Source organism: Mastigoproctus giganteus, chromosome 6 (assembly GCF_048544385.1).
Source record: "Mastigoproctus giganteus isolate SK-2022 chromosome 6, ASM4854438v1, whole genome shotgun sequence".
In the NCBI taxonomy this organism is placed as follows: Eukaryota; Metazoa; Arthropoda; class Arachnida; order Uropygi; family Thelyphonidae; genus Mastigoproctus; species Mastigoproctus giganteus.
The window spans coordinates 158632616-158659753 of NC_143580.1; the positions used below are offsets into that span (position 1 = coordinate 158632616).

A 27138-nucleotide genomic window follows, 5' to 3' on the forward strand; every position below is an offset into this window, starting at 1 on the left:
GAGCTCCAGTTGGAGGCATCAGTAGGCTTTAAAAGTTGAAATAACTGCTTGGTCCAGTGGCTTGATTAATCAAGTTGTGTTTGGTGGTAAAAAGCAAATTTTCACAAATTTCATTCAAGTCCACAAGAGAATCAGTGTGACCTGGAGCATTATCCAACAGTAGTAATGATTTAAAAGTTATATTTTGCCTACAGTATCTACTGCTGAACAAAAATACAATTGTACCCAGTCTTGAAACGTTATTGTAATCCATGACCTTTTATTTGCATGCCAAATGACTGGTAGAGATGCTTTATGATTTTTTAATGTGCTGGGATTCTCAGGCCGATAGATAAGCATGGGTTTTAATTTAAAGTCACCCTCTGCATTACTCCAATAAGAGAGTTCTATCTTTAACTCCTTTATAGCCACTTCGCGATCCTACATCTTTCATTGAATAAGTTATTGACAGGGTTGCCTCCAGAAAAGACCTGTCTCATCAACATTAAATATTTGGCTATAACCACACGCCTTAACTAATCTTTTTCATTTGGGTGCAGATTTCACAGTAGCATCCTAATCTGCACTAGCAGCTACATCAGCTAGCTAAATCAATTCATGCTGTCTGAAATCACAAAACTAGCCTTTACTGGCAGTAAAAGGTTCTTCAGTCTCCTTGTAATTACCATTTTCTGTCAATGCAGCAACTAACATCAGTGCTTTGGCCTGAATGCTAGCCAAACTGATTGGGATCCCCCCCCCACGTGCAATTTAAACTAAAAGATGCTGAAGTTATCTGACTTTGTTTATATTCATACCACAGCTTTATGCAGGCCTGGGTTTATCAATCAGTGGAGACAAGGGGTCAACACAACTACACACTATCTGTGTGTGAACTGAATAACAGATGTGCAGTGACCAATCACCGAGATTTTGAAAGAAGTGACGTGGTCACCGATCAGATGCACATCTGTTATTTAGTGATTTGTGAACTGAAGAGCTAGCAACGAAGTCTGTACTTTATGCAGTTACTCAGTTAATATACTATGGTAACTGAAATTCGTGCAAAGCGAGGACTACCTGTACTAAAATGTGAAAAATATTTATTAAATAATAAAGTGGCCACTCTCGCCTATCTAATAGTGACTAGTTACCCCTTTAGTCTTCAAGAACCCTGGATTGTCACAGCATGAATTTAAGATGGTGAAAGTAAGACAGAAGGATGCTGGTCATTGCTGACTCAACTGCTTCCCACAGTTTAGGAAATTCAATTTTCAGATCTACTCTAAAGAGGCTGTTTTGACCTCAACCCACAGGTGTTCAACTAGATCAAAATCTGGTGACTAGATAGGCTACTGCTGTAAGCTTAATTCAAGTTCCTGAAACCAACTTTGGCCTTGTGTTATAGTACATTATGCTGTTGGAAAAACACATTTGCAATGAAAACTATTGTTGGAAGCACATGACTGGATACAATTTTGGGATAACCTGTCATCCCAACATTAATCCAATCACCAAACCCAGCTATGGACCCTGCAAATGGTGCAAGTGTTTCACACAGATACAAAGGGTACTAGGAAAGTTTTGCAATACAGCTTTGTTTATTTAATTTTTTCAAAGTAATTTCCTCTACATTCAATACACCTCTCCATCCTCCGAAACCAATCTTTAAACCAGTTCTGCCAAGTTTCACTAGGGAGTAAAGCACATTCGTTGTCCCAAGCCCGTAGAAGGTCCTCATCACTGGAAAACCGCCTCCCTTTTAGCTTCATTTTCACATGCGGGAACAGTGCAAAGTCGCAGGGAGCAAGGTCTGGACTATAGGGAGGGTGCTCGAGAAGTTTCAGTCCTGTCGTGGTCAAATATTCGGTGCAGGCTTTGGCGCGGTGAGCTGGAGCATTATCGTGATGGAGGTACCAGGTGTCCAATTCTTGACTTTGGCCGCAGGTTCTTCATAGATCCAATGACTTTAGGCAGGCATTGTTCAGTATACCACTTAGCTGTGACTGTCTTCTGCGTGTCCAAAACGACACGTTCCACAATTCCACTCGATTTGAAAAATACAGCTATCATTTTCTTCTTTACAGATCGGGATTTTCTGACAATTACGGGTGTGTCGTCATCATCAAAGACCCAAACTTTGTTTTGAGCCTTGGTCGGCAGATCGTAATAGTACAGCCAAGTCTCGTCACCTGTCACGATGTTGTTCACATACCGAGATTGTCCCTTATCAAACTTTTTTAACATCTCCCGGCACCAAGTCACACGTCGTGTCATCTGCTCTTCAGTCAGTTGATGCGGCACCCAGAGAGAACAAAGTTTCTTCACGTGCAAATGATCTTGCAGAATCGAACGAATTGCTGGTGCATTTAGGCCCAAAGTATCCTCTATCTGTTGGTAGGTCACTCGCCTGTTTTCGTCAAGCATTTTCCTCACAGCAGTAACGTTTTCCTCCGTAACTGACGTTCGTGGCCTTCCCGGCCTCTCAGAATCCTCCAGAGTGAAATTTCCCCTTTGGAATTCTCTATACCACCTGAATATCGTTGTACGATGTGGACAATCATCATCTAGTGCAAGAGTCATTTCTTCTAAGCACTGGTCTATGGTTAAACCACGCACGAAATTATACCGCAAAACTGTCCTTATCTCATTTCGTGACCACGATGCCATCGCAAGCACTTTACACTCTCACTACTAATGAATAACTGAGCCCATCGACTTGGCGCGGCGGCTACTATGCACGTATGAACATGTCTCAACATGCAGCAACAAGCAGCTTCTTGTGATTCATTGTTGCGTCATATTGCAAAACTTTCCTAGTACCCTTTGTATGTTAGAGGGAGCTACACACATGATCCCACCCCATAACAGTGGAACATTAGGATGTTGCTCCGCTGGCATCAAGGAGTCTAATATGCATAACAACACCCCCCTTCCATTACATTGACACCAGCCTCCTGCATTATTGATACTTGACAGGAGAAGTCCACAGACTGTTTTTGCCAAATTCTGGTACTTCTATTAGCTTGAAACAGCAGGAACTTGCATTAAATCATCAGATCAGACAATGTATTTCCAATCCTTACCTGGCTAGTATAACCTTACTGATTGTTTTCTGCTAACAGGAGTGGGACACAGCTTGGTTATCAGCTGCAATATTCATTCTATGCCATTGTATGAACAAGGTACAAGTTGTACTTTGTTCACACAGACATCAGAGAGAGAGAGAGACATTCTGAAATGTCTATTACCACTGTTCTAATGACTTATTTGACTGAACCTTGCTGTTGCTCCACACATCTTGTCAGCCTCTTGCTTAAAGCCATTTCCAACCACAGGATCACTATTGGCTGGATGTTATTTGGTTAATGGGCCAATTGTAATGCACTCAAAACAGTCATATGTGAAACCCCCAGCAGGATCTTGTTGTTGGTGGTTTTACAGCGCAACGGCAGCTAAAGGCCATTATGTGCCAAACAATGGTAGGAAATAACAGGCGTTATTAAAAGTGAGATTTAAGCATTATATTCTGTCATAGCATTTTATCCTTTTTAGGAAAGTGAAAACTGCATCAATATCAGATCTGTTGTCTCGTATATGTTGCAAAGTAGGTGATTTGGGCTGCATGGTTTGATAAGGTGGTTTGCCGTACTCCATTATAGAGAGGGCAGTCAACTATGATGTTAGGTAGTTGTGATGCTTTCTTGATTACTGTAAAGCGAGAGTCGATAAAAATAATACTATTGATTAAACTGGCAAATTTTAAAGTTTCTAGGTTTATTTGTATGGCACATAGTTCAGCAGTAAAGATACTGCATTCTAAAGGTAACTGACTAGAGATTATGGATGATGGAAGCAGCAGCAGCACCGACATGGTCAGTTTTGGAGCCGCCTATGTATAAGATCCTGGTATAAGATAAGTATCCTGGTATAAGATTCATATTTCTCAAATAGAGATTTATGAAGCTAATTTATATTGTGGAGAAAGTAGTTTCTCCCATTCTTGAAGGGACAGATCACAGGTAGCAGGCCCATGGAAGAGAAGTGAAACTAGTGGTAGCTTTTTAGAAAGGTCAAGCTGCCAATTATCAAGTAGTGAGCAAAGGCATATGGCAGCAGGTAAATTTATTGGATAAATGGCATACAAGTTCTCCCAATCTGGTGTAAATATCCACGATGGATGCAGGGGTTGGCTTTTTATTTTGACAGCATAATTTAGCAGTAAAATTTGTCTTCATAGAGAGAGTGGGGGATCGTGAGCTTCAGCGTACAGGCTCTGCACAGGAGATGTGTGGTAGGCTCCAAGAGCAATGTGTAGGCCACTGTGGTGAATAGGGTCCAATGACCTCAAAATGCTAGGTCTAGCAGAGTTGTAAACTAGTGATCCATAGTCTAACCTTAATCAGCAGGATCTTAGTTCAAGATACTCATACCTGCACAACTGCCACAGGGTACTATGGTGCATTTCAAAGTTCACTCAATCTTAGTTATATCAGTACAATGACAGTCTTGTACTGATATAACACATACACATACAACATGAACACAACAGCTTTATATTTATGTGGTAATAACATGAAATTCTCTTACTGAAAGAGTGCTCCATTTCATAGGTTTACATAAAGTGGGCAGTCAGTTTTAATTTCATTTAAGGTCCACTGAAGAAAACCCTTAGAGATTGGTAAATGTGTAGTCAAAATAACCTTTTCTATAGTACAGTGAATTGCTGCCTTTTCTTTATTGCTATATTCTGTACTGATGTCTTTTTTCCAATGCATGAAAAATATTTAAACAAATACTGCTTCTCAGAAACATTACTGTCATTGGTGCCTATAAAGTTAAAAGATGTTTTACTCCAATTCTTTAATGCAATTGGCTAATAAGTGAATTTTTCAGCATAAACTACTAACTAGATGCATGAATATCCCTAACTTCCTTTCAATTAATATACTAATTACACAGTGAGTTAGGGGATTTGTGCAAATAATTTAAATCACAAGAAAAAAAACAAAATGAAACCACAACTAAATTAAAATTCACACAATATTCAAAATTAAATGTCATTTCTCATTATATGCACAAACATCCCAAACATATCAGGCACATAAAAGTTATAAACTGACTCATCCACATTAGTTCACAATTACCCACTTTTAGTTCATAAAGTTAGCACAGAACTTAAGTCTTCATAATGAATTGAAAAACTACATTCTACATTTGTACTACCATGGATACACAGGTAAAGCAAGAAGAGGCTAATTTTCAAACATTGATTAAACTTCACAATGAAAAATATTTCTGCAAGTAACCACATGCTCAAAACTGCCAACCACTGATTTTGGAAGGCTGGAGATTTTGCATTTTTATCAGAAGAAAGCAGCTGATTTTCTTAGACTTTGGACTTGAAACCAAATTTCATTGACAACATACAATTTTATTTATTAACAGAACTATATTTTTTAAAGTAAAAAATGTCCATAACTGTGGTAGTTTTTTCACGTAACAATTATGTTCTGTTACGTAAGCATGAATATAAGTGGTCACAGTGGATAATTTTCACAATTTTAGTTTAAAGTAGCCATGTCAGTATATATAGATCTTCCTTTCTCCCCTATCCCTGGTTAACAATTTTATGTTCACAAACTTTATCAGTCTCAATATTTAAGATCACAAGGGAAAAAAATTGTTCATAATATAAATAACCATTTTTAAATTGCAAGATTTACTTCTCATTAACTTTTTTACTAATCAACAATACATTATAAAATTAAAATATAATTTTTATATTGGAAATAGTAATTTTTTTTAACCCAAATTGATTGTGCAAGCTGATTTTTTGCACAGCAAGATTTGAAGCCTATATAACATGTCTACACAGAATTTATATGGTTTTTTTTTTTTTTTTCATTATGTTTTTGTAGAACACTAGCAGGACACTGGTTCGTGGTAACTATCCTTCCCAATGAATTTATTTAGCAGTCATCAATTTGTAAGTGACATTGTTTAGTAACAGTGCAATGCAGGAGGTAATATAAGAAGGCTATTCACATGAAAAATAAAAATTATCACAATAAAAGATGGGCAGGGAAGCAACGTACTGATAATGTATTTCAGTCATGCTGAATATTCGTGTAGTGAAAGTCAAATACTTGGAAAAAAGCCTATTGATAAAGACATGTTTATAATATCCATTGCATATACAAGCAGAATTAACAGAAATTTATTTTTTCATTGAAATACATTAATTTCAAAATCCTCCCCCTTAAATATAGGCTTAATCTGTGTAAGAGTAATGTCGAAGCTTCATATAATTAATGCCTACACCAAATTGATGCTGTCACACAAAATGACTGCTGTACAAACTGGAGCAGTATTGCATTAAGGAAAACTATGGATAAAGGGATAGTTGAGTGGGAGAAGACAGTGGTTATCTTAATGTCCATCTCTGCAGATGATACAAAGGATTGCAGGGTGGTTAATGACAGTAATCTTGTTACTAGCTTACCTTGAAAAAAATCAGGCAGATAGGTTGGGAAATGACAGTTGAAGTTTAACGGTCAAATGCAAGGTACTGCATATGGATAGCAATAATCCCATATTAACTGATTATCCCATTGCACAAGGCAATTGTCTGGCCACATCTTGAGTACTGCATACAGGTCTGGACACCTCTTTTTAGGAAGGATATAGATCTGCTGAAATGGGTGCAGGGAAGGGCAACAAAATTAGTGAGGGGAGCAAAATGGTACTCTTACCAGCAAACAACTTCAGTTTTGCAAATTGTAGTGTCTCAAGTCTAGGCACCTGCAAGGTGCCTAGACTTATTACCGATTTGATTGAGGGTTTAATGCTTTCAGTAGAATGAGCAAGCTCAATGATGATGTGATTCTTCCTCAAACTACACACGAGGGGTAAATTCAAATTGAGGAAGAATGGTTGCAGGATAAATGTATCCAAGTTTTTCTTCAGTGGCCGATTGTTTAAACTACCATCTGTTGTTGTGGATGTGAGTGCGTTGAATAAATTCAAGAAAGAACCAGATAAACTATTGGAGAGGAATGAACAAGTAATGAGGGAAATTTTTTTTTTTTTTTTTCTCTCTTCTTCCAGCAGTGCTTTATAAATCTTGCTTTCCTGCATCATTTGCCACTACTAATACTAACAGAAATTTGGCAGTGTCTCTTGTTTCTATATTATGTTACCAACTTTTTTCTCAAAATGTAAATATAATTGACTTTTTTTCCCATTAAAATTAATGAACATTTTAGTGCCAAAAACCAAGATTTATAAAATTTAAACTTAAGGAAAAAAGAAAAGAAATTAATAAATATTGCTATCCACTGATAGAAGCATTAGTGCACTCTTAAAATCCAAATATTTTTTTAAAATCTGGGGCCTGTTAGGCAATGCAATAATCACTCGTCCTGAAACAGGGAAATACTACTTCCAGGTTAAACAAAATTATCTGAACTGAATTCCTGTTTAAGGACTTGTTGGTAAACAATTTAATATGGTTATCTTTGACAGCAGTACTCTTAGAATAAAAAGAATGTCTGATTAATTTATGTGGATTTTTAATCTCAGATATACATCCCTATTGTAAACATGGTTAGATATTGTGTTGTTTAGCAAGCTGAGCTTTCTTACATAATTAATTCAACTTTTAATACTTGTCTGTTGTATGTTATTTCCTTTAATTTATTACCGAAGTGTGAAACATTACATGAAGATCAATTTAAGTGTAATAATATTTGTACATTACCAATATGCCAACATCCTTTCACATTAAGCATTCATGCTAAAATGAGTGAATAACTGGTTTTTAGCTGACTGAGCTGTAGTGGGAGTTTTATTAGTGGATTTTTTTTGTCTAGAGTCAACTACTCATATCTGCAGGGAGTAAATAATGGCTCACACAATCAAGTAATATTCTTTTATTTGTGGATATGCATACATCAATGGAAGTGCTATTCATCTGTATTTAAATAAGGTAAAGTCACCTGCAATAATGCATTTAATCAAGGATATTTAAAATGCTATTAATTAATAAAGAATGAATAGGCATTTCAGTTTATAAATAAGCATTTGTACACAAATTTCAGGCTTGAGACTTTTTTGCATCAAGGCAACTAATGCTATGAGGTGTATTATAGTCTAAATTTAATGTGTTGTATGATCAGTTTCCCTGAATGAAAACCCTAGCCCAAGGGTAACTGCTTTATGCAACAATAGAAACAAAGAACTGTCATTTAGATAGTTCAATGTTCATTTGTTTGACGGTCCAGTTTGAATTTCCTCTGACTGGAGACACCAAAAGCCTGCTATATTCTGAGAGAACAGTTCTATAATTGTCCTAAAACTATAGACAGCTCTCTCTCTAATGAGACACTACTCATCTGATTGAAAATCTGTGACATCAGTTGGAAATTCATATCCATAAGTACAATATTACAAACAGATATGAACTAAAGAGGTTACTGAATACAGAAATGATAATATTTAGGCTATATTAAGAAAACTGTGTGTAATTTATGTCAAAGAGAAAAATCTGTAAAGTCAGCTAACTGTGCAATAATTTCAGTATTATTTGTTTTTATATGATGTATGAATAATCACAAGATCTGAAATTTTGTATATTAATTATCTAAGACCATACATAATTTAATTGCAATATACCTGAATTTTTTTTTTTTTTTTTCCCCATTAGTTAAGTTAGATATTAAAAAAATAGACAAGGAAGATATGTTTTCATTTTACTTATGATTTATATGAATAACTGACACTATCTCATATCACTTGTGTCACTCATATCACCTGAAGGGCAGCTATATCACAATAAGTGTAAGAATAAAAGCATTCATAATGCTCTCGTAATGCAAAATGAAAGCATTAATACCTGTCCCTGCAAAATATTTCTAGTTGTGCAGCTTTTCATTAAAGTTCTCTATTATACTTTGCCTTTCATAGGCTAGTCACATCACATAATTCAGTCATCATGCTTTGATAAGGTCAGTGAAAAAGGTACTTAATTATACTGCTGCTGACTGTATGAGAAGCTAATAACTGTTCTCATCAAACCTAATATTTTAAGAAGTGAAGAGGAAAAATTCAGAATGGAAACATTTTGAGAAACCAATTACTGAAGCATACAATATACAGTGAAATATATTTTTTTAATTCCAAACAATTTTTTTTTTTTTTTTTTTAAATATATATATATATCCCAAAATTACAATAGGTACTTGCATAAAATATACTATTAGTAAGCAGTTCTGGAATGAAAAAGAACTTAATTTTCAGGAAACAAATCTTTGTACTTGTGTTACAACTAATAGACAAGATGTAAGATAGTGGTTACTTCTGCCACCAGAGACCTTTTTAAAGTAATGTAATAATCTCAGATAAAGTAACACTGATTACAAAAATGCATACTATTTATGTAAATTTGGCTAATATTAAAATACATTACTTGCATAAGTAAAATTAAGTTCAGTCAATTAATGTGTGGAGAAAAAATAAAATGAGTTTGCAGTGCAATTATTAAAATTATGTTCAGAATTTAGACAAATACTCTTTATTCTAAACTATCATCTACAAGAACCGAGTTGAATGCTGTTAATATTTCACTTTGAAACAAGACAGTTGAGACTAAAGTTTAATGAAGAATGAAAATTTACAAAAGCATAGGAATCCCCTATTGTGACAACACTGACAAAGTATGGAGGACAATTCACAATCATGCAAGCTTGTATTTTTGGAATATGGTACAAAAGTCTTTACAGGGGTGACAGACCAATTGTAAAGCTAATATTAAACACCAAAACATGAAATTGGAAAGAACTTTTAATTACAGAAGATGTGGGAACTTCACTTTGAAGTCATCATAGTAACGAATTCTGGAAAAAAATGAAATCTATTAGCTCTTATAGAAAATAAATATTCCTTTACAAAAGTATTCTTATAAATAAAAACACACATTTCACATAACACATTTAACCACAGCATCAAGAATAACATCTCTCATAAACAGATAACATTAACATAGAACAAAATGATTAAATAAAGCAATTAAAGAAATTACAATTGCTTATAGTAATTGCTTTAACAAAGTGGCCTGTAGCATAGTGTGTAGAAGAAGCATTATTTGACAAAATACAGAGTGAAATACAGAAAGGTTATTGCAAATTCTGAAGCTCTAACATTTTTAACTATAGCAAGCCACATGGCACCACCTTGTATATCAGCAAACTCACTTTTACAGCAAAATAAGGATATGTTTTAGCAGCCACTATATGACTCCTGCACATTGTGCATTTTGTATGGGTTGGATTTTTGGCAGTGGAGTATCCAGAGGACAGAGTTTTTGATATGCATATGGAACACCTCATGGGGTTTATACAACAGTATATTCACTATAGTAAGTGGTCAAAATTGGTGTCTACCTTACTGATCACCCTTGGCAATGGTTACACTTGAGTCTCACCAGTTATTGTACACCACAGATTAAGTGGCACACAGGTATGGGGAATGTGATGATCCCTTTCGATTTATCCACATCCAAACAAGAAAGTGATCTACTACGAGTATACAGTAAGGTTGAAGTGTGGTGGTGGTGCTCCACTCTGCTATAAATAAACCTGGAGACACAATATGAGAGCCTTGATTTGATTTGGTAGTTGTTTGGCGCATCGGCTTCTGTGGCCATATTGCACCTCCCAAGGTTTTTGTAGTACTTTGATCCAAGCCCGAGGCGGGAATCGAACCCGCGACCTTTGGGTTGCCGGGCAGGTACTTTTACCCACTCGGCTAGCCCGGTCGGCGTGTATATATATATATATATATATATATATATATATATACTATCATTGAATTATATTAAATAAAATTAAATTATAATAAATAAATAAATAAATGATTAAGCATTCATTAGAGGCAGCGACATGCAATTCCTCCATATGAAGCTGAAATACATCCATTATTTTAAATTAAACAAAACATAACATATACTGCTGGCTTATGTTTTGTTTAATTTAAAATAATGGATATATATATATATATATATAATATGAGAGCCAGTGCACCAAAGGCTGCAATGTGGTCTCCTACTAAGCTGTTATACAGGTCCTACAATAGCAATGCCAAGGCTGCCACACCACACAGACCAGGTGGTAAGGATTCTTGCAAATTTATGTCAACTGATGGTATCAATGGAATGAAAGCATGTTTTAAATGTTGGAAGAAAAAAAAAATAAAAAAAAATATATATATATATATATGGAATGTTCTGCTTTTCCTAAAAGCACTTACAAAATAATCCAAACATCTATTTAGCAGTCATTATGACTCCTGCACAATATGAATTTTGTATATATATATTTTTTTTTTTTTTGGCAGTGGAGTACCCTGAGGACAGAGCTAATACCAATATGCAATAATCTTTATGGAGTATCATGAATTAGTAGTTCACTTTTGCAATGACAGGTATGTCTACCAACACACATTCCCAGTCTCCTTAAAGTAAATAAAATGATCCACAGTCAGATGGAATCGTCATGATTACCTTCCCCAAAATAATCAGTAATACTCAGTAAAAATCAGTAATACTTTGTTGTCAGTGGCTCTTTCCTAATGCCTTATGCATTAGGAAAGAGTCAGTGACTTTTTAAAGCAAATACAGTCAGTTAAACCTGCAAACACAAAATGGTCTTAATGTACTTAAATGCATAACACTAAAATAACCCAACTACTCCACTTGTCTATAGGTACTATGTAATATTCCATTTGCTAGATATTCTGGTGTATGTACATATATTGTGGAAGCACTTCCCTCTTTCACCATTATTTCAAAATGACATCAACACCATTTACTACTGGTACTCCAAGAGGTTATATTGTAATGGCTTCACTGTGGGTAATAAAAAACAAAATTCTGACACTTCAGATTGGAAACCCATGATTTGCAACAACCTTTCCATCCTCTCTCAATTCATGGTATTTTGTAAAATCAAGTTCTCTTATAGAAGACAGACAGGATTATCACATATTTCTCCAAGTTCTAACTACATTTTGAATCCTCATTATATTATAAATTTAGATAAATATCAGTTATCAAATTGTAATATGTGAGAACATCTAAATTCAAAGCAGCAACAATTTAGATAAACTTCATATTTTGAATTTCAAACACATAATACAGTCAATCAAAATCTTTTATCTTTATTTTAAGTCAAAATAACCTAATATTCCATTATTCACACTCCTAAAAGGAATACACGTGGTATTTACACATAAAAATATGTAAATACCACGTGTTGAGGTGTGTTCTTTTTATTATTGTGTATTATTTTTTTATAAATTATCTTTCTTTTTTGAATTTAAAAATGGTGTTTCATTAATTAGGGTTTACATAATTGGCCCATACTTCCATTCTTTGAAATTTTTTGTACTGTACAGGAACTCTCCGACTCACATAAGAGTTGCATTCCGCGGAACCCTACATAAGTTGGGGAATTTCCCCCATGCTTGTGCAGCACTCAACTGTACTCACTGAATTGATTGAATCAAAAAAGAAATGTTCGACAAACATGTAAATAGAATTATTTATTGTATTTATTAAATTTTTTATCTCCTGTGCAGGAAAAATTACAAAAGCATGCAATTTCAAAATTATAAAATTACGAAAAAAGAGGAGACGGGCATAACACAGTAAATTTTACCTCTCGAGCATCGTTGCCAGAATCAACGTCTTCAGCTGATAAGTACACAGCTGCGGAAGTTAGAGGGCTGTGGAGATTTAGAAGGGGTCGGCCGCTCAACCTTACGATAGAACATATTAATGGATGACTGGACAAATTCAAATTATTATATTAGGACAACCCCTTATTTCTAATATATACCAATATATGTATTTTGTCTGTAAATTGCATGTGTTTTCTGGTCAATTTGCCTGTTTGCTGGACGAAAAAACCCCAGTTTCTGGGGGGAAACCTTGCTATCTACGCCTGAGACCGATTAACTCAGCCACGGAATGAAAAAAGCCCATTAAAGTTCCTAGCTTCATCGACGGGATTCAAACCCGGGTCTTTTCCACCCGGTGTAGAGAGGACGGTGACGATACCACTGTGCTACCCGCTCAGATGGATGACTAGACAGTGGCTTTTTTTCTTTTCATCATAGATTTCTTTGTAGCAAGCAAGCATATCATTTACCTCTCTGTTAACTTTTAAGAATTGTTCGCTGTCAGGATCCATCTTCTCAAACCTCGCCATTGCGGATACAATTTCAAGAAATGCCATTAGCATCTCTCTGGCAATGAAGCATCTCGGCTGCTCATTTGGTTCATCTTGAGTTTTGTCAGCATTTTCTTCTTTCACTATTGCTGCCTGCAAGTCAATATGTTATTCGTTAGATAATTCCATCTCTTCTTCCTCTATTAACTCCTTCACGTCTTTGGCATCAACCTCTAATTGAAGTAGCTCTGCAACCTTTACAATCTTATCTGTAACCTCTTCATATGATTTGTCTTTTTCAAATCCTTCGTAGCCTTTTACGTGGTGTGGGCATATTTTCTTCCGTGCGCCATTTAAACAACTTTTAGTAATTTCCATCCAGGCCTTATTAATGTTTAAGATGGTGGGGTAAATATTGTATATTTCCAAGTCTCTGAACGTAAAATTTTTCTCATCGTCTACTGCAGACAATGCCTGAGCAAATGTGCGTAAATAGTATGCTTTTAAATTCGAAATAACACCCTAATCCACAGGTTTGGATGAGTGAAGTTGTGTCTGGCGGTGGAAATATGACTCTTACATTTGAATTGAAATATCTAGATGCTAAGGATGTCCAGGAACATTATCTAATAGAAGCAAAATTGTGAAAGACACGTTGTCTTTACAATATTTTTCAACCTCGGGAATGAAGCAGCATTTAAACCAATCCTCAAAGAGGGATACTGTTATCCGTGCTCTCTGGTTCAATCGGAAATGCACAGGTAGGGTGGCTTTATTGATGCCCTTAAATTTACAAGGATTTCCAAAATGGTACACAAACAGTGGTTTTAATCTGTAATCTCCCGCCACATTAGCCCCAAGCAAGAGAGTGGTCCTATCTTTTGAAGCCTTGGAAACTGGCTCTGTCTTTTCCTCCTTGGCAATGTATATTCGATCTGGCATTTTTTCCAATACAGAGCAGTCTCTTCACTGTTAAAAATTTGTTGCGTTCAATAGCCGCCTTCATCGATAATTTTTTCCAACACATCACAAAATTTCTCTGCAGCTGCAGAATTGGCACTGGCGACTTCACCGCATATTTTAACATTGTGGAAACCAGCGCAATGCTTGAACCTATTAAACCACCCATTACTTGCCATGAACGTGGGTTGGGGTTGGCCGTACTTATCCTTAATATCTTTATAAATACTTATTGCTTTTGCTTGAATGGCCATTGGACTCAGGGGCACTTGCTTCTGAATCTGATTTTCCATCCATATTATTAACAGCTGTTCCATCTTCGATATAGCACCTGAATGCTGTTTTTTGGTCACTGCTGATCTTAAGTGCATTGATCCACTGACAGTGCACGTATAGCACACTGTCTTTAAAATAGTATTCACTGTTAAAGCAGAGAGACCTAATTCCCTTGCAATAAATGACAAACTTTGTCCTGTTTCATACTTCACTTTCATCTTCATTTCTAAATCAATTTTCTTTGGTTCTCCATCACTTGCATTTTCTGTTGGTTCCTTTCCCTTCATCATTGTAATACATAAATAGGAATGAAGAGAAGTTTCTGAAAATTTGTTTTTTATATGATTGAAGATTTCAGTGAAGGGGAACTCAATTCACCATAATAGCGTAAAAACCCACACAATTGCAGTTATCGGTATTATTGCAAATGCAATAAGATTGAGTTTACTAACCCGTTTATAAACTGTTTGCAGTAACAGAAAAGCCCAATAAATTGGAAAGTGCAAATTGTTTTTTGGTCATGACCTCCAGAAAAATATCACAAAGGCTTTCAAAATTGATTCTTATAACGGAACATGTGATAATGATAAAAGGGTAGTGCAATTTCCATTATAAATAGGACCTTTTAAAGGGATAAATAGCTTAGTTATATAGCGAATTTTAACTTGCAAGGACTTGGGGTGAATTACAAAAAAAAAAAAAACAAAAGTGCTATTGGGTTCACGATACCTCCATTTATTCCTATGGGTTGCAGAATACGTTTCGACAAATTTTTAAGTTTGCACCAGCCGGCAAAAACTTATGTAAAATCAAATTTCCGTAAGTTGAGTATTACATAAGTCGGGGAGTTCCTGTATAAGTTTTTTCACTCAACTTCTATTATATCCCTTCTTTCACTTTCTACCTTCTCATCTGCTAATTTGTCTGTATGTCTGGGGGGGAAGGGGGGAGCAATTTTAAGAAATATACATATGACAGGTAAACAAGCCAAATTATACAAAGGCCATTCACAAATGAAAACCACAAAAGTTAAAGCTGTATTTCACAAACAATGAAGTTATGCATGTCAATCTTCAGTCTACACTGGACACCCCAAACACTGCAACCCACCAAAGAATTTATGACTGGTATCAAAGCGAGTCATATAGCACCATTTTAAACTATTCACCTGATGAGAGGTAGCCTCCTTTTATAGAGTATTTTAGTGTGTGTGTGGGGGGGGGGGGGTTGAAGTGATAATCACATTGGGCTAAATATGGTGAGAAAGGGTAATACCTCACACTTGATCACCAGTATATGGCCGACTGTAGAATGTGACAGATGGGCATTATCATGCTGTAGGCACACACTTCAGAAAGAAAACCAGTCTTCTGGAAAATTTCTGACTTTAAACTGGTTCAGAACTACAGTTTTTCCACGAGTCAGTTTCTTCCCCCCCCATAACATTCCGCAATCATCCCTTGATGATCCAGAATGCAGTGATTAACACTTTACCAGTTGATGCTTAGGTATGGACATTCTTCAGTCAATGTGAGCCTGTACAGCATCACTCTGAATTTACATTTGTTTACGTGTTCTAAGAAGGCATTCCCTTCAGATTCATACCATCCCAGCACAAAGCATACACTGTCATCATTCCTTCAGTTCTGGTTTTAAAGGCCAAAGAATGCACCAAGCACACATTTTACAAAAGGGCAACACCTTGCTAATGACAGCATGAGCTGAACCAACACTAATCTTGCATACCATGTCAATTTCTTCAACAAATCGTAATGTAATGGTTTCCTTGTACAAGTTCTTTCACTGCCGATATAACTTCTAGACACAATGTGCATGCCTTGGTCAGGAAGAGCCCTTCAACACTTTCAATACCCTTCTTAAACTTATTCACCTACTTGTAGACTTCCCACTGACTCATGCATACTTCACCATACTGAGCTAGCATTCCACAATGCAGTTTTATTTCTTCTACATTCAAAAGTAGGATCACAAATTGCTTCTCAACCTTGGTGCATGACTGTAAGAGTGCTGCCATCTTAAAAATTGTTTCCAAATAACACCAGTAGACTTCAATTAATAATCTGGCAAGACTATCATCAGTTTTTGCATAATATGCATTTTGTTTAGATATATCACCCATACATATTAATTCATACTCCATGCCATTCTTCAAGATTGATGTCTATCTACTCCTGCAGATTTAAAAATAAGTTGTGTAACACCTGTAAGATGCCAAACAAATAGTTACTCTCATAACTCAAGTTATGAGACATTAACTATTAAAGCATGTAGGAGGATTTCATTATTCACAAAATTAAAAGAAGGAAAAAAGTAGTATGTCAGATGCCACATATGGGTCAAAGGGTTAATGTTAATTGATCATATATGTCTTAGAGTCAGTGTCCAGAGGATTAAACACACGAACACTGCATTGTAACGCTTAATAAATCTAAGCAGGTCTAAAATTTGATAAAATTCAAGTTGGCCAGACAAAATTCTTTGCCTTATTTTAAAATTAAAGGCCAACTACAATTTCATCCTTGGTTGATTTTTTCCTACTAAGAACTCATCATTCAGGCTTTTTGTGCTATGACAATTATCTATTCCACCTGCCAAAATAAACTTTTCCCTTACTTTACAAATGGGACTGACCATATTTACAATGTTTCAGTTGAAAATGCTAACTTCACAGAAAAACCCACCTAGAGTTTAGGTGGGTTTCTCAGTGAATGCAAATACAGTGACAGACAATAAAAAAAAAACTGCATCACTTGTGAATTTTGCATATAATGTGTTTTGCACTGCATTGTGAGTTGCAGAAATGTTCAAAATGCATTTGTTAGATGGGATATATATTTCTGTGAATGAAATCCAATAAAGACTCCACCTGATATGCCTAATTGCCATAAATATCTTCCCAAAGGGTAAAATGCATAATTAATGGAAATATGAGAAACCATGCAAGTGGCAATCAGGACAACCAAACATACATTTTATTGCGTTTTCACATGTACAAACTGAAATGACAAGTTAACGTAATAGTATTATGTACTGTAAAGCAGCAAAATAAGTCCTGAACATTTTATTGTTACTCCTTACAGTCGTGCACTGATCTGGCATAGAATTAATCAACTTCTGGATATACGGTTGCTCAATTTCATGATACCACACCCTTATAATGCTCTCCTGCAGCTGAATCTTACTTGTTGGCTTCTTCCAAGCAATTATAGACAACATTATGTATCAGAAATTTTCAATAAGGTTCAAATCCGAGCCAGTCCAACACTAATGCCAGCATTTGAGGTATGACTGCACCTTAAGGGAGAAAAACGAGGGAAACTTTGGTGTAAGTAAGCCTTGTGAGACAAACTCATCAAACTCATCATTAAATCTAAATAGCATAAAACCTACCAATTTTGCTGTGTGGCAAGGTGCTGAGTCCTGCTGAAAAATGCAGTTTTGGACGAAAATTTTTGTGGAAAGTTTGTGGGAATCCCTAATAATGGGTTTCGGACACTCCTCCAAAATAGCAGTGTGGGCTTCTGCATTCACCGTTCCATTAATAAACTTAATTTGCCCCACCCCTTTGCTTGTTATGCATCCCCAGTCCATCTGACTGGCGGGGAACTTTAGTCAGGATGGTATGCCACATCCCATCCGAGCCATGCAGGTTGAATTGATTCATCAGAAAAGATGACTGTGTCCCATTGCTCTTTTGTCCACGAAACATGCATTTTAGTCCAAGGAAGTCGCTTCTTCCTCATTTGTTGGGTCAACAAAGGTTTCTTCTTGGGGCAATAGGCATGCAGACCACATACTGAAAGCTGTCTTTGGATAGTTAGTGCACTTGTTTCAACACCCCAGAGGCCATCTCAAAGTCCACTTTTAGATCAGGAGCATTAGCATGGTGATTACAAAGGCATAGTCATTTCAAATATCGATCTTGGGAAGGCGTAGTCACTCTCTTACGGCCTGATCCAGGTCTTCTCTTCACATCACTGGTTTCACGCTTTAATTTTTGGGACAGAGTAACAGCTACACTTTTTTTTTTTTTTTTTTTTGTTGGTGTCAACTAAACATGGAGGTGTAAGCCATGCTTACACCTCCGCAAAACAGGATACTAATGAGCATGCATACCCTTCCAATGCTGTGTTTGTAGAAACGGCTGATGCAACACCTTGCAATTACCGTCCAATGCAACAGAAGTGTTATATAACACATTACCTTTGCTTTGTGACAAAAAAATGACTGTAATCAAACAATATCTTATACATTTCACTACAAATGTTACTTTTTTTTAAGATGTTGCAGTTTTTTGACCGCCACTGAATATTTCACAACTTCAACAGAACAGCTGAAATGAAATACAGGCAGTTCTCGCTTTGCGAGGTTTATTTTTTTTAAGTATCAACAAAATAGAAAATACGAACATTAATTGCAAAAAAAATTAATGTTAAAACGTTCATAAATACTGCATTTCAAACCACGCGCATAGCTATACAATACAGTGTACCACACTTTACAACATTAATCCGTTACCGTTGTATCGCAAAAATATAGTAATGTGAACCCAATAACGCATTTTTTGGTAATTCATTCCACAACCTCGAAAGTTCAAATTTTCACTATATAACTCCCCAAAGGTTCATTTTTATAGTGTAAATTGTATTAGTTACCAATTCAAATCATTAAACACTACACTTTCATCATTATCATATGTTCCGTTATAAGAATCAATTTTAAACGCCTTTGTGATATTTTTCTAAAGCACATTTCTGGAGGTCATGACCATAAAACAAAAACAATTAGCACTTTCTGGTTTATTGGACTTTTCTGTTACTGCAGGCAATTATAAACGGGTAGTAAACTCGATGTTATTGCATTTGTGAAAATACCAATAGCTGGAATTGTGTGGGTTTTTACGTTATTATAGTGAAATGTGTTTGCCCTTTACTGAAATCTTCAATCGTATAAAAAACAAATTTTCGGAATCTTCTCTTCGTTCCTTTTTTTTAAAGCTTCGTAAACTTGTTACTCTGTGCAAATCGTGTTAGTTGCAATTTGTACGTTCCGTTAAAAAATGCTTATGAATGCTATTGAAATTTACAAAGAAACGAAAAGATTATCTTTGAAATAAACGCCTCTTGAAGCATTTCTGAAGAAGACTCCTTGTGCAACAAACCGAGTGCCGAGCCAATAATGAGTGGTCGAGTGTGCATGTAGTCGATAAAGAATAAACATTCTTTAATATTTGTAAGTCAAAGAATTTCTATTATTATAATTTGCTTGATTTTACAGGCTACGTTTTAATTTCTTTGGATAAATTAATCATTGTTTAAACAAACTAATCAGCTAACTAATTTCATTGTTGATAACATAACCCCTATTTTTAACATTATGTTTATGGGAAATAAATTCCCGCTTTACGAGAGCGCGCTAGGAACGAATTAACTCGTAAAGTAACTACAGGTAGTTCTCGTAAAGTCGAGAACTACCTGTAGTTACTTCAATAAAAGTAACTATTTCATTATTCTTTTTGCAAGTATGCACATGGATAATTTCAAGGTTCTTCCAATGCACCATCAAAAAAAATTTGCATCTATATATACAAACTGAATCTCCAAAACTCTACAGAGACATGTTACTATCTAATGTTCCGTTAGGTAGTAACGAAGGCATAGCCATTGTGTTTAAAAGTAATGCCATTTTTATATTTATGACAGTATTGAAACTTTTGGAATTGGATAAAGAAGTTAATGAAACTGAATCAAAGAAAAAAGTAAATAGGTTTTTTTTTTCTCTGAATTTTTTCTAATGTTCAAGAATAAAATCAAGAGGAAAAATTAATATTTAGCAAAAAAAATTAAATATTTAACCAAACAGAGAACAGAGTTTTTCAATTTTTAATTCAGCAAAAAATTCACATGCATACAGACCAGAAACCCACTTGCTAAAGGGTTAACAGAAGTATATAACTAAGTTATAAGATGCAGTAATAACACTGGTCAACACGTAAAATGTTACGAAAATACCCAAACTGGACTAATTTTATGCTGCTGAAAACAAAAACTAATGGCTCTTGTTTTCGGATTACAATTGGGGGATTACAATTATAATGTAGAGTAACTCATATTAGTGAGTTACTCTACATTATAACTATAGCTCTCAGCAAAGCTCATGGCAACACTGCAATTTCAGTAACACCATGCTCTTATCACGTAATCAGCAACTGTTGCCTCGTTCTGTTGCAGTAATTCTCGAATACGGCTAGGTACTGGGTGATTTGTTCTTAGTTAACAGTTGTTCTCTGTGGGATTCCTAAATTTTTCAGTGTCTGTCTCGTGTAAGATTAATGTGCCCCGTAATTGTGTGAATATTCTGTATTACTTCTGTTATGTATGTGGAGAAGTCACATTAGCTTCAAGAAAGCATCCCATAACTCGAGCCATAAAAAAGGCATCTTCTTGTACTTTGGGTGTAAAGTAAGCAAACAGGACAGGGACTGGGCTCCACACATAGGCTGCACTACCTGTTCATCAAAACTCAATACATGTGTGAATCAAAAGGAATGTTTTATGCCTTTCACTGTGTCCATGATATGGAGGGAGCCAACAAATCACAGACTTATTTCTGTATGGTGCCTCCTATTAGAAAATGGATGACAATGAAGAAAAAGTGGACAGTGGCGTATCCAAATATACAATCTGCAATTCGTCCCATGCCCCACAGTGAAGTACTACCTATTCCTGAATCACCTGACCATTTTTCTGTACACTGATGAAGATACTGATGAACATCAACTTGATATACATGAATATACTTGATATATATACAGCAGCCATCTACATCAAGGGATCCACCATTTTGTTCAAACCTTGATCCCTCTGAACCACATAAGATCACAGAAAGTGAGCTTAATGACCTCATCAGGACCTCTACCTGCTGAAGAATAAGGCAGAGCTTTTGGCCTTGAGGAACAACAGTGGAATCTTCTAGTTCATTCTGTGAAAGTGACATTTTGTACTCGAAATTAAAGACTATAATATATTTGGAAGTGAACAATCCTCCATTCACTTACTTGCAAGAATAATTCCCAAGACTTAGTTTGTCCACAAATAATGCAACTTTTCAAAGACGAACAGTTCAAATGTATCCTTACTGATAGCGAGAAACCGGCGTGGAAAGCCTTTTGAAACGTCGATAACCAGTCAAAATGTTGACTGGTTTTCTAAGAAATTTTAAAGCTGGCAACTACAGGTAGTTTGTGGAAGATCTCAACTTCTTACAAAAAACTGGCGGGCAATATGTCATTAAAGATGTTTTTCTTTCGCTCACCTCAATTTCTTCCCACCAAATTGTGGTGCCGTCAGCGACGAACATGATGAGCAATTCCATCAAGACATCGCAGTGATGGAACAAAGATACAAAACAAAAGCAAATGGAGTGCAGCCATGTTAGCCAATTATTGTTGGATGGTGAAAAGGGATACTCCTGAAGCTGAATACAAGTGAAAGACAAAAAAAGTCCCATGTTCAATACTGCTATCTTACTGCCATATAAATAAAAAATGCCTTGTATAAATATAAAAAAAAACTACTTTTTTTCGAAAACAAGAGCCAATCTGCCATTTTAAGCACTATTTCCATGATTACTACTCCAAAATCTAAATGCATGAAAGTTTACTTTCATGCCTGTAACAAGATATGACCCAAAATTTGTTTAGTGTAATTATAGTCTAGACCAGTGGTGTCCAACCTTTTCCAGTACAAGGGCCATATTGAAAGCTAGATTTGTTTTGCGGGCTGAGTGATTCGAGAAAAATTAGCATGTTACATGTAAAAGGAAAGTTTCTATTTTCATGTTACCATTTTTTTTTTCCAGGCTATATATAAAAAAATGCAAATTCCCAACACTTACATGCAACAAATCTATGTCAGTGATTTATTTTTTAGATTTTATTATTATAATTATAAAAATGTGACTTACTTTTGTGTTTTAAAAGAATACTTTACTTTTTTTTTTTTTTTTTAAATGCTCCCTTTAGAAATTTTACTGAAAAGGATCACAGCCTTTCAATATTAAGGTGAATAAATAAATATAATGATGCCCTTAAAATTGAAAATAGTAGAAAATTTTATTAAGTACAATACACAATAACATTTAATGAGATGATTGAGGCTAAATATTTTTATATAACTGTTCAAAATTTTGAAAATTTGTAATGCCTCAATACGGAATAAAGAAGCTCATCTGTTATTCTGTTTCTTTTTAAATATTTACAGTATTTGATTTCATGAGTGAAACAATTTGCTCGCAATCATACGTTGATCCGAATAAAATAGCCATTTTCGTGGCATTTTGTTTCATTAGTGGAAAATCTTATGATGGGAGAGCCTTGTAGAATTCAAGCATGTAGTTTATTTTCGCAATCCATATACTTATTTTTGAACTATGCTTTGGCTTGAAGATCAATAAGTTCAAGTTGCATGCTGGGTTTGTAGTTTTCAGCCATAGAAGTAAATGAAGTCTCAAACAAGTTTGTGTTTTCCATGAGATCTTGTATCAGCAAATAGACTTTCAAACTCATCAAAAAGTAACTGAAATAACGAGAGACAACAATTCTTGTGAAATGTCTTTCTCTTTTAGCTCGATACAACCTTCGAAGTGAACTGAATTATCTCGCTCAATTTGGGATTTAAATAATAACTTATTCTGAAATGATCTGATTTCACCATACAAATCAGAGACCAATTTTCCTTTCCCTTGTAGTTTTAAATTAAGAACATTTAAATTACTTGAAAGAAATGTCTGTAAGAATTGCAAGATCAAACATCCACTCTATATTTGATAGTTGAAAAATTGGTTTCCCTTTTTTCTGTCATAAAAATATCAATTTCATGATGAAGTTTAAAAAAAACGATAACACTTTGCCACGACTAAGCCATCTTATAGTGCTAGGTAAAATTACATCTTCGTATTCAGCTTCAATTTCTTAAAGAAACTGTTGAAACATACAGTGATTAAGGCCATGTGATATTATAAAATTTACAGTTGAAATAACCACCTTCATAACGTATTGGAGATCCAATACATTCCCATACACTTTGATCTTGGCCAAAAGGCGGAGAAGCGATTAACGAGGGATTTCTGAAAAGGTAATATTTTTTCTTAATAATGGTGAAAGGGAATGAGATGAAAAGTGGTGGAAGACAAAAATACTGCCAGTGCAGTGTTGTGGACCTGTTGCCTCAAGCAGATTCCAGTTGCAAAATGGCAGCTACCATGCAAGTGTAGTCCAAAACAGGTGTTTGTGAAGTTATTCGCTTTTTGCAAGCAAAAGGGCCTTCACCAAGTGACATTCACTATGAACTGGTTGCTGTGTATGCCGAAAAGGTGATGATAAATAAGCAGATGTGTTTTTGGTGAAATGAATTTAAAGTGGGCCGTGTTGACATTGAAGATCGACATCAGGCGGGCAGGCCTTCATCGAAAAAGACAGAAGACATTTTGCGCATTAAGGACATCATTCTTGAAAACAGGCAAGTGAAACTGTGAAATTACACAAATAGTGAACATGAGTAGGTTGACTGTTCACGAAATTGTTCAAGATGTCCTTGGTTTTTGAAAGGTGTGCTGCTTCTGGGTGTCCTGACAATTTTCAGAGGAGGACAAAGCAAAACGCATGGGGATATGTCTGAAGAACCTGTTGCGATACAGCGACGAAGGAGAGGATTTTCTCGCTCGCATAGTCACAGCAGATGAAACATGAGTTCATCACTTTACCCTGCAGAGCAAACAAGACATGACCTGGAAACATCCACAATCTCCTGTGTGCAAAAAATTCAAAAAACTTCCCAGTGTCCAACAAGTCATGGCCACCATGTTCTGGGATAGCTAAGGCGTTCTCTGTTGGTGGATTTCTTGCCGAAGGGAGGAACAATCAATGCAAAGCTTTACTATGCAATGTTGGAAAAACTGAAAGCCAACATTTGACACAAATGACCAGGACTCCTGACAGGCGGCATGATTTTGTTGCACGACAACGCAACACTACACATTGCCCACACCACTGGTGAGTGGTTGCACCATAATCGTTGGGAAACTGTCACATTCCCTTCCCCCCCACCCACAGCCCAGACTTAGCACTTTCAGACTTCCATTTGTTCAGCCCTCTGAAAAAACACCTTTCAGGAAAGCATTTCACCACAGATGAGAAAGTTCATCAGGTGGTGCGATGTTGGTTACTACGTGTGGGCATGGACTTCAACTGGTATTGATAAACTGATCCATCATTGGGACAAGTGCATCAATAAAACTGGAGACTTTGTGGAGAAGTAGTGCATGTCCACTTATTTCTTGGTGTGTAATTTCAGCTTCGTATTATTAAACATCAAGAGAGAAAAAATGTGTTACCTTACTTTTCGGAAACCTCTCATACATTCCCATTCAGAGCTTCTTGCACTGTATGGGAACGTACGAGGATATTCCCGTACAGTGCACAAAGCAATGAATTTCAATCTTGAGTTTCAGCTCCAATATCTATCATTTTCTTGGTTATTCTACCCATACGCCCAATGTTTTTACCAATCATACTTTTGCATCTTCAGTTGTGACTCCTACCAGGGTTTTAATATTTAATCCTAACCTTTCAATAGAGTGGCAAAAATTTTCAAAACGATTTTCACCTGTAGCTTTTCCATGCATACTCTGCAGATCAGCTAAATCTTCAACTGGTACAAAATTATTATTAATTCCACGTATGAAGATAAAGGAGTTCGGCTATGTCATTTACATCAATACTGTCATCCAGTGCCATATTAAAAAATTTAATTTGTTTTATGCTTTCCAAAAGTTCAAACAAATTCTTTCCAATATCTTCTACTCTTTGCTTAATTGTCTGTTGAGACAAACTGATGTCTTGTATCATTATTCGTTTCTCCGGATAAATTTATTCCACAGCTTTTAACAAATTCATCATCATTGAACGGTTTATTTTCAAAAGCGATCAAATGTGCAACTTGATAACTGGCACTTACAGCAGATAAATTTCGTTTATTAAAAACACGACACTCCAAACCGACTTTCCTCTTTCGGCTATCTCATTTACATCAATACTGTCATCCAGTGCCATAATAAAAATTTTTATTTGTTTTATGCTTTCCAAAAGTTGTTCAAACAAATTCTTTCCAATAACTTCTACTCTTTGCTTAATTGTTTGTCGAGACAAACTAATGTCTTGTATCATTATTCGTTTCTCCAGACAAATTTATTCCACAGCTTTTAACAAACAACGTTTAACAAATTCGTCATCACTGAACGGTTTATTTTCAAAAGTGATCAAATGTGCAACTTGATAACTGGCACTTAACAGCAGATAAACTTCTTGACTGATACATTTTCAGTGTGTTTGGTTGTTTTCTTCAGTCCACCTTTGATTAAAAACACGACACTCCAAATTGACTTTCCTCTTCCCGAACATTATTAAGGATGATTTTTTATTTCAATACAGATTAATAACAGTTCAATGCAATGAACAAGTTATATCAAAATAGTAGAATTTCACGATATAAAAAGATTGATACATATATAACTATTTAGCATACATATGACTGCACTGGACTACATGTACACATTTGATACAGTCCAGCTCGACACTTGCATGCCTGTATACGCAGTGGCACGACTCGAAAATGCTTTTAGTTGACTTTCCGAGTGGGCCGTATAAAAATTATTCGTGGGCAGATCTTGCCCGCAGGTTGGACACCACTAGTCTAGACAGTTCTACAGGATTTTCCAGTCTGTTAACTGCATTATAGGAACAAAAGAAATGGGATGGAAATTTAAATTTCACAGAACAGTATTTTTTCAACTGGATTAACTTGGATTGGTTTCTGTTGAGCCCAAATACTGCTCTTCTTAATCTTTCAGATGGTTAATATATCTGCACTAAATGCATATTATAATTTGGCTTTTTTTACCGATTTGAAATATTTTTCTGAACTTTTTATTAATATTTATCAGTGATATAAAGATGGTCAAGGTGGCTAATGGCAGTAATAATCAGGTTATGCTACTCTGAAAAGGCCTGGATAAATCAGACAGCTAAGTGAAAAATGGTAACTGAGGTTTGGCATCAATAAATACAAGGGTAGAAGGTACTGCATTCAAGTAGAAATAACATCAGGCTTAAGTGGTACTACAGTAAAGTAGTTGCACATCCTGGCAGTAGGTTCTCTAAGCAGTGCAAAAGGCTACTAGGACAGCCCACTGGGTTCTGTGAATAATATTCAGGATCTTTGACAATGGGGAAAGAGGTGATTACCTGTAGTTATAAAGCAGTGGTTAGGGAACACCTAGAATACTGCATTCAAGTTTAGAAAGCTCACTGTAGGAATGGTGCAGGGAAGAGCAACAAGATTAGTCAGAAGCATAAAAGAATACTCTTACAAAGGACTTGAATTTTGGAAACTAGATGCCTGCATGGAGACCTGACTAAAGTGTCCATGGATTTAAATGGGTTGAATAAACTATATGCTACGGAGAAACATTACTCTTTCTCAGCAGCATACACAAGGTCAGATTTTCTGGAATAAGATTCCAGCCAGTGTTTTTGAATTTAAAGGACTGGATAAATTAAAGAATGAATGGCAAACTGTTTTTTTTTTTTTTTTTTTTTGGCTGATGCTATATATAA

General features: G+C 35.6%; 1 protein-coding gene across 1 annotated transcript in view; it reads right to left on the reverse strand.

Annotated features, from left to right (window-relative positions):
- Positions 1–9537: 9537 nt before the first annotated feature.
- The window catches only part of LOC150084690 (calmodulin-like), a gene marked incomplete at its 5' end in the record, with an annotated part of 117200 nt that continues 99599 nt past the window's right edge, over positions 9538–27138 (reverse strand). The window contains one exon of the mRNA XM_090376323.1: positions 9538–9875. Within this exon, the coding sequence (XP_090232449.1) occupies positions 9847–9875 (29 nt within the window). The remainder of the gene's footprint in view (positions 9876–27138) is intronic.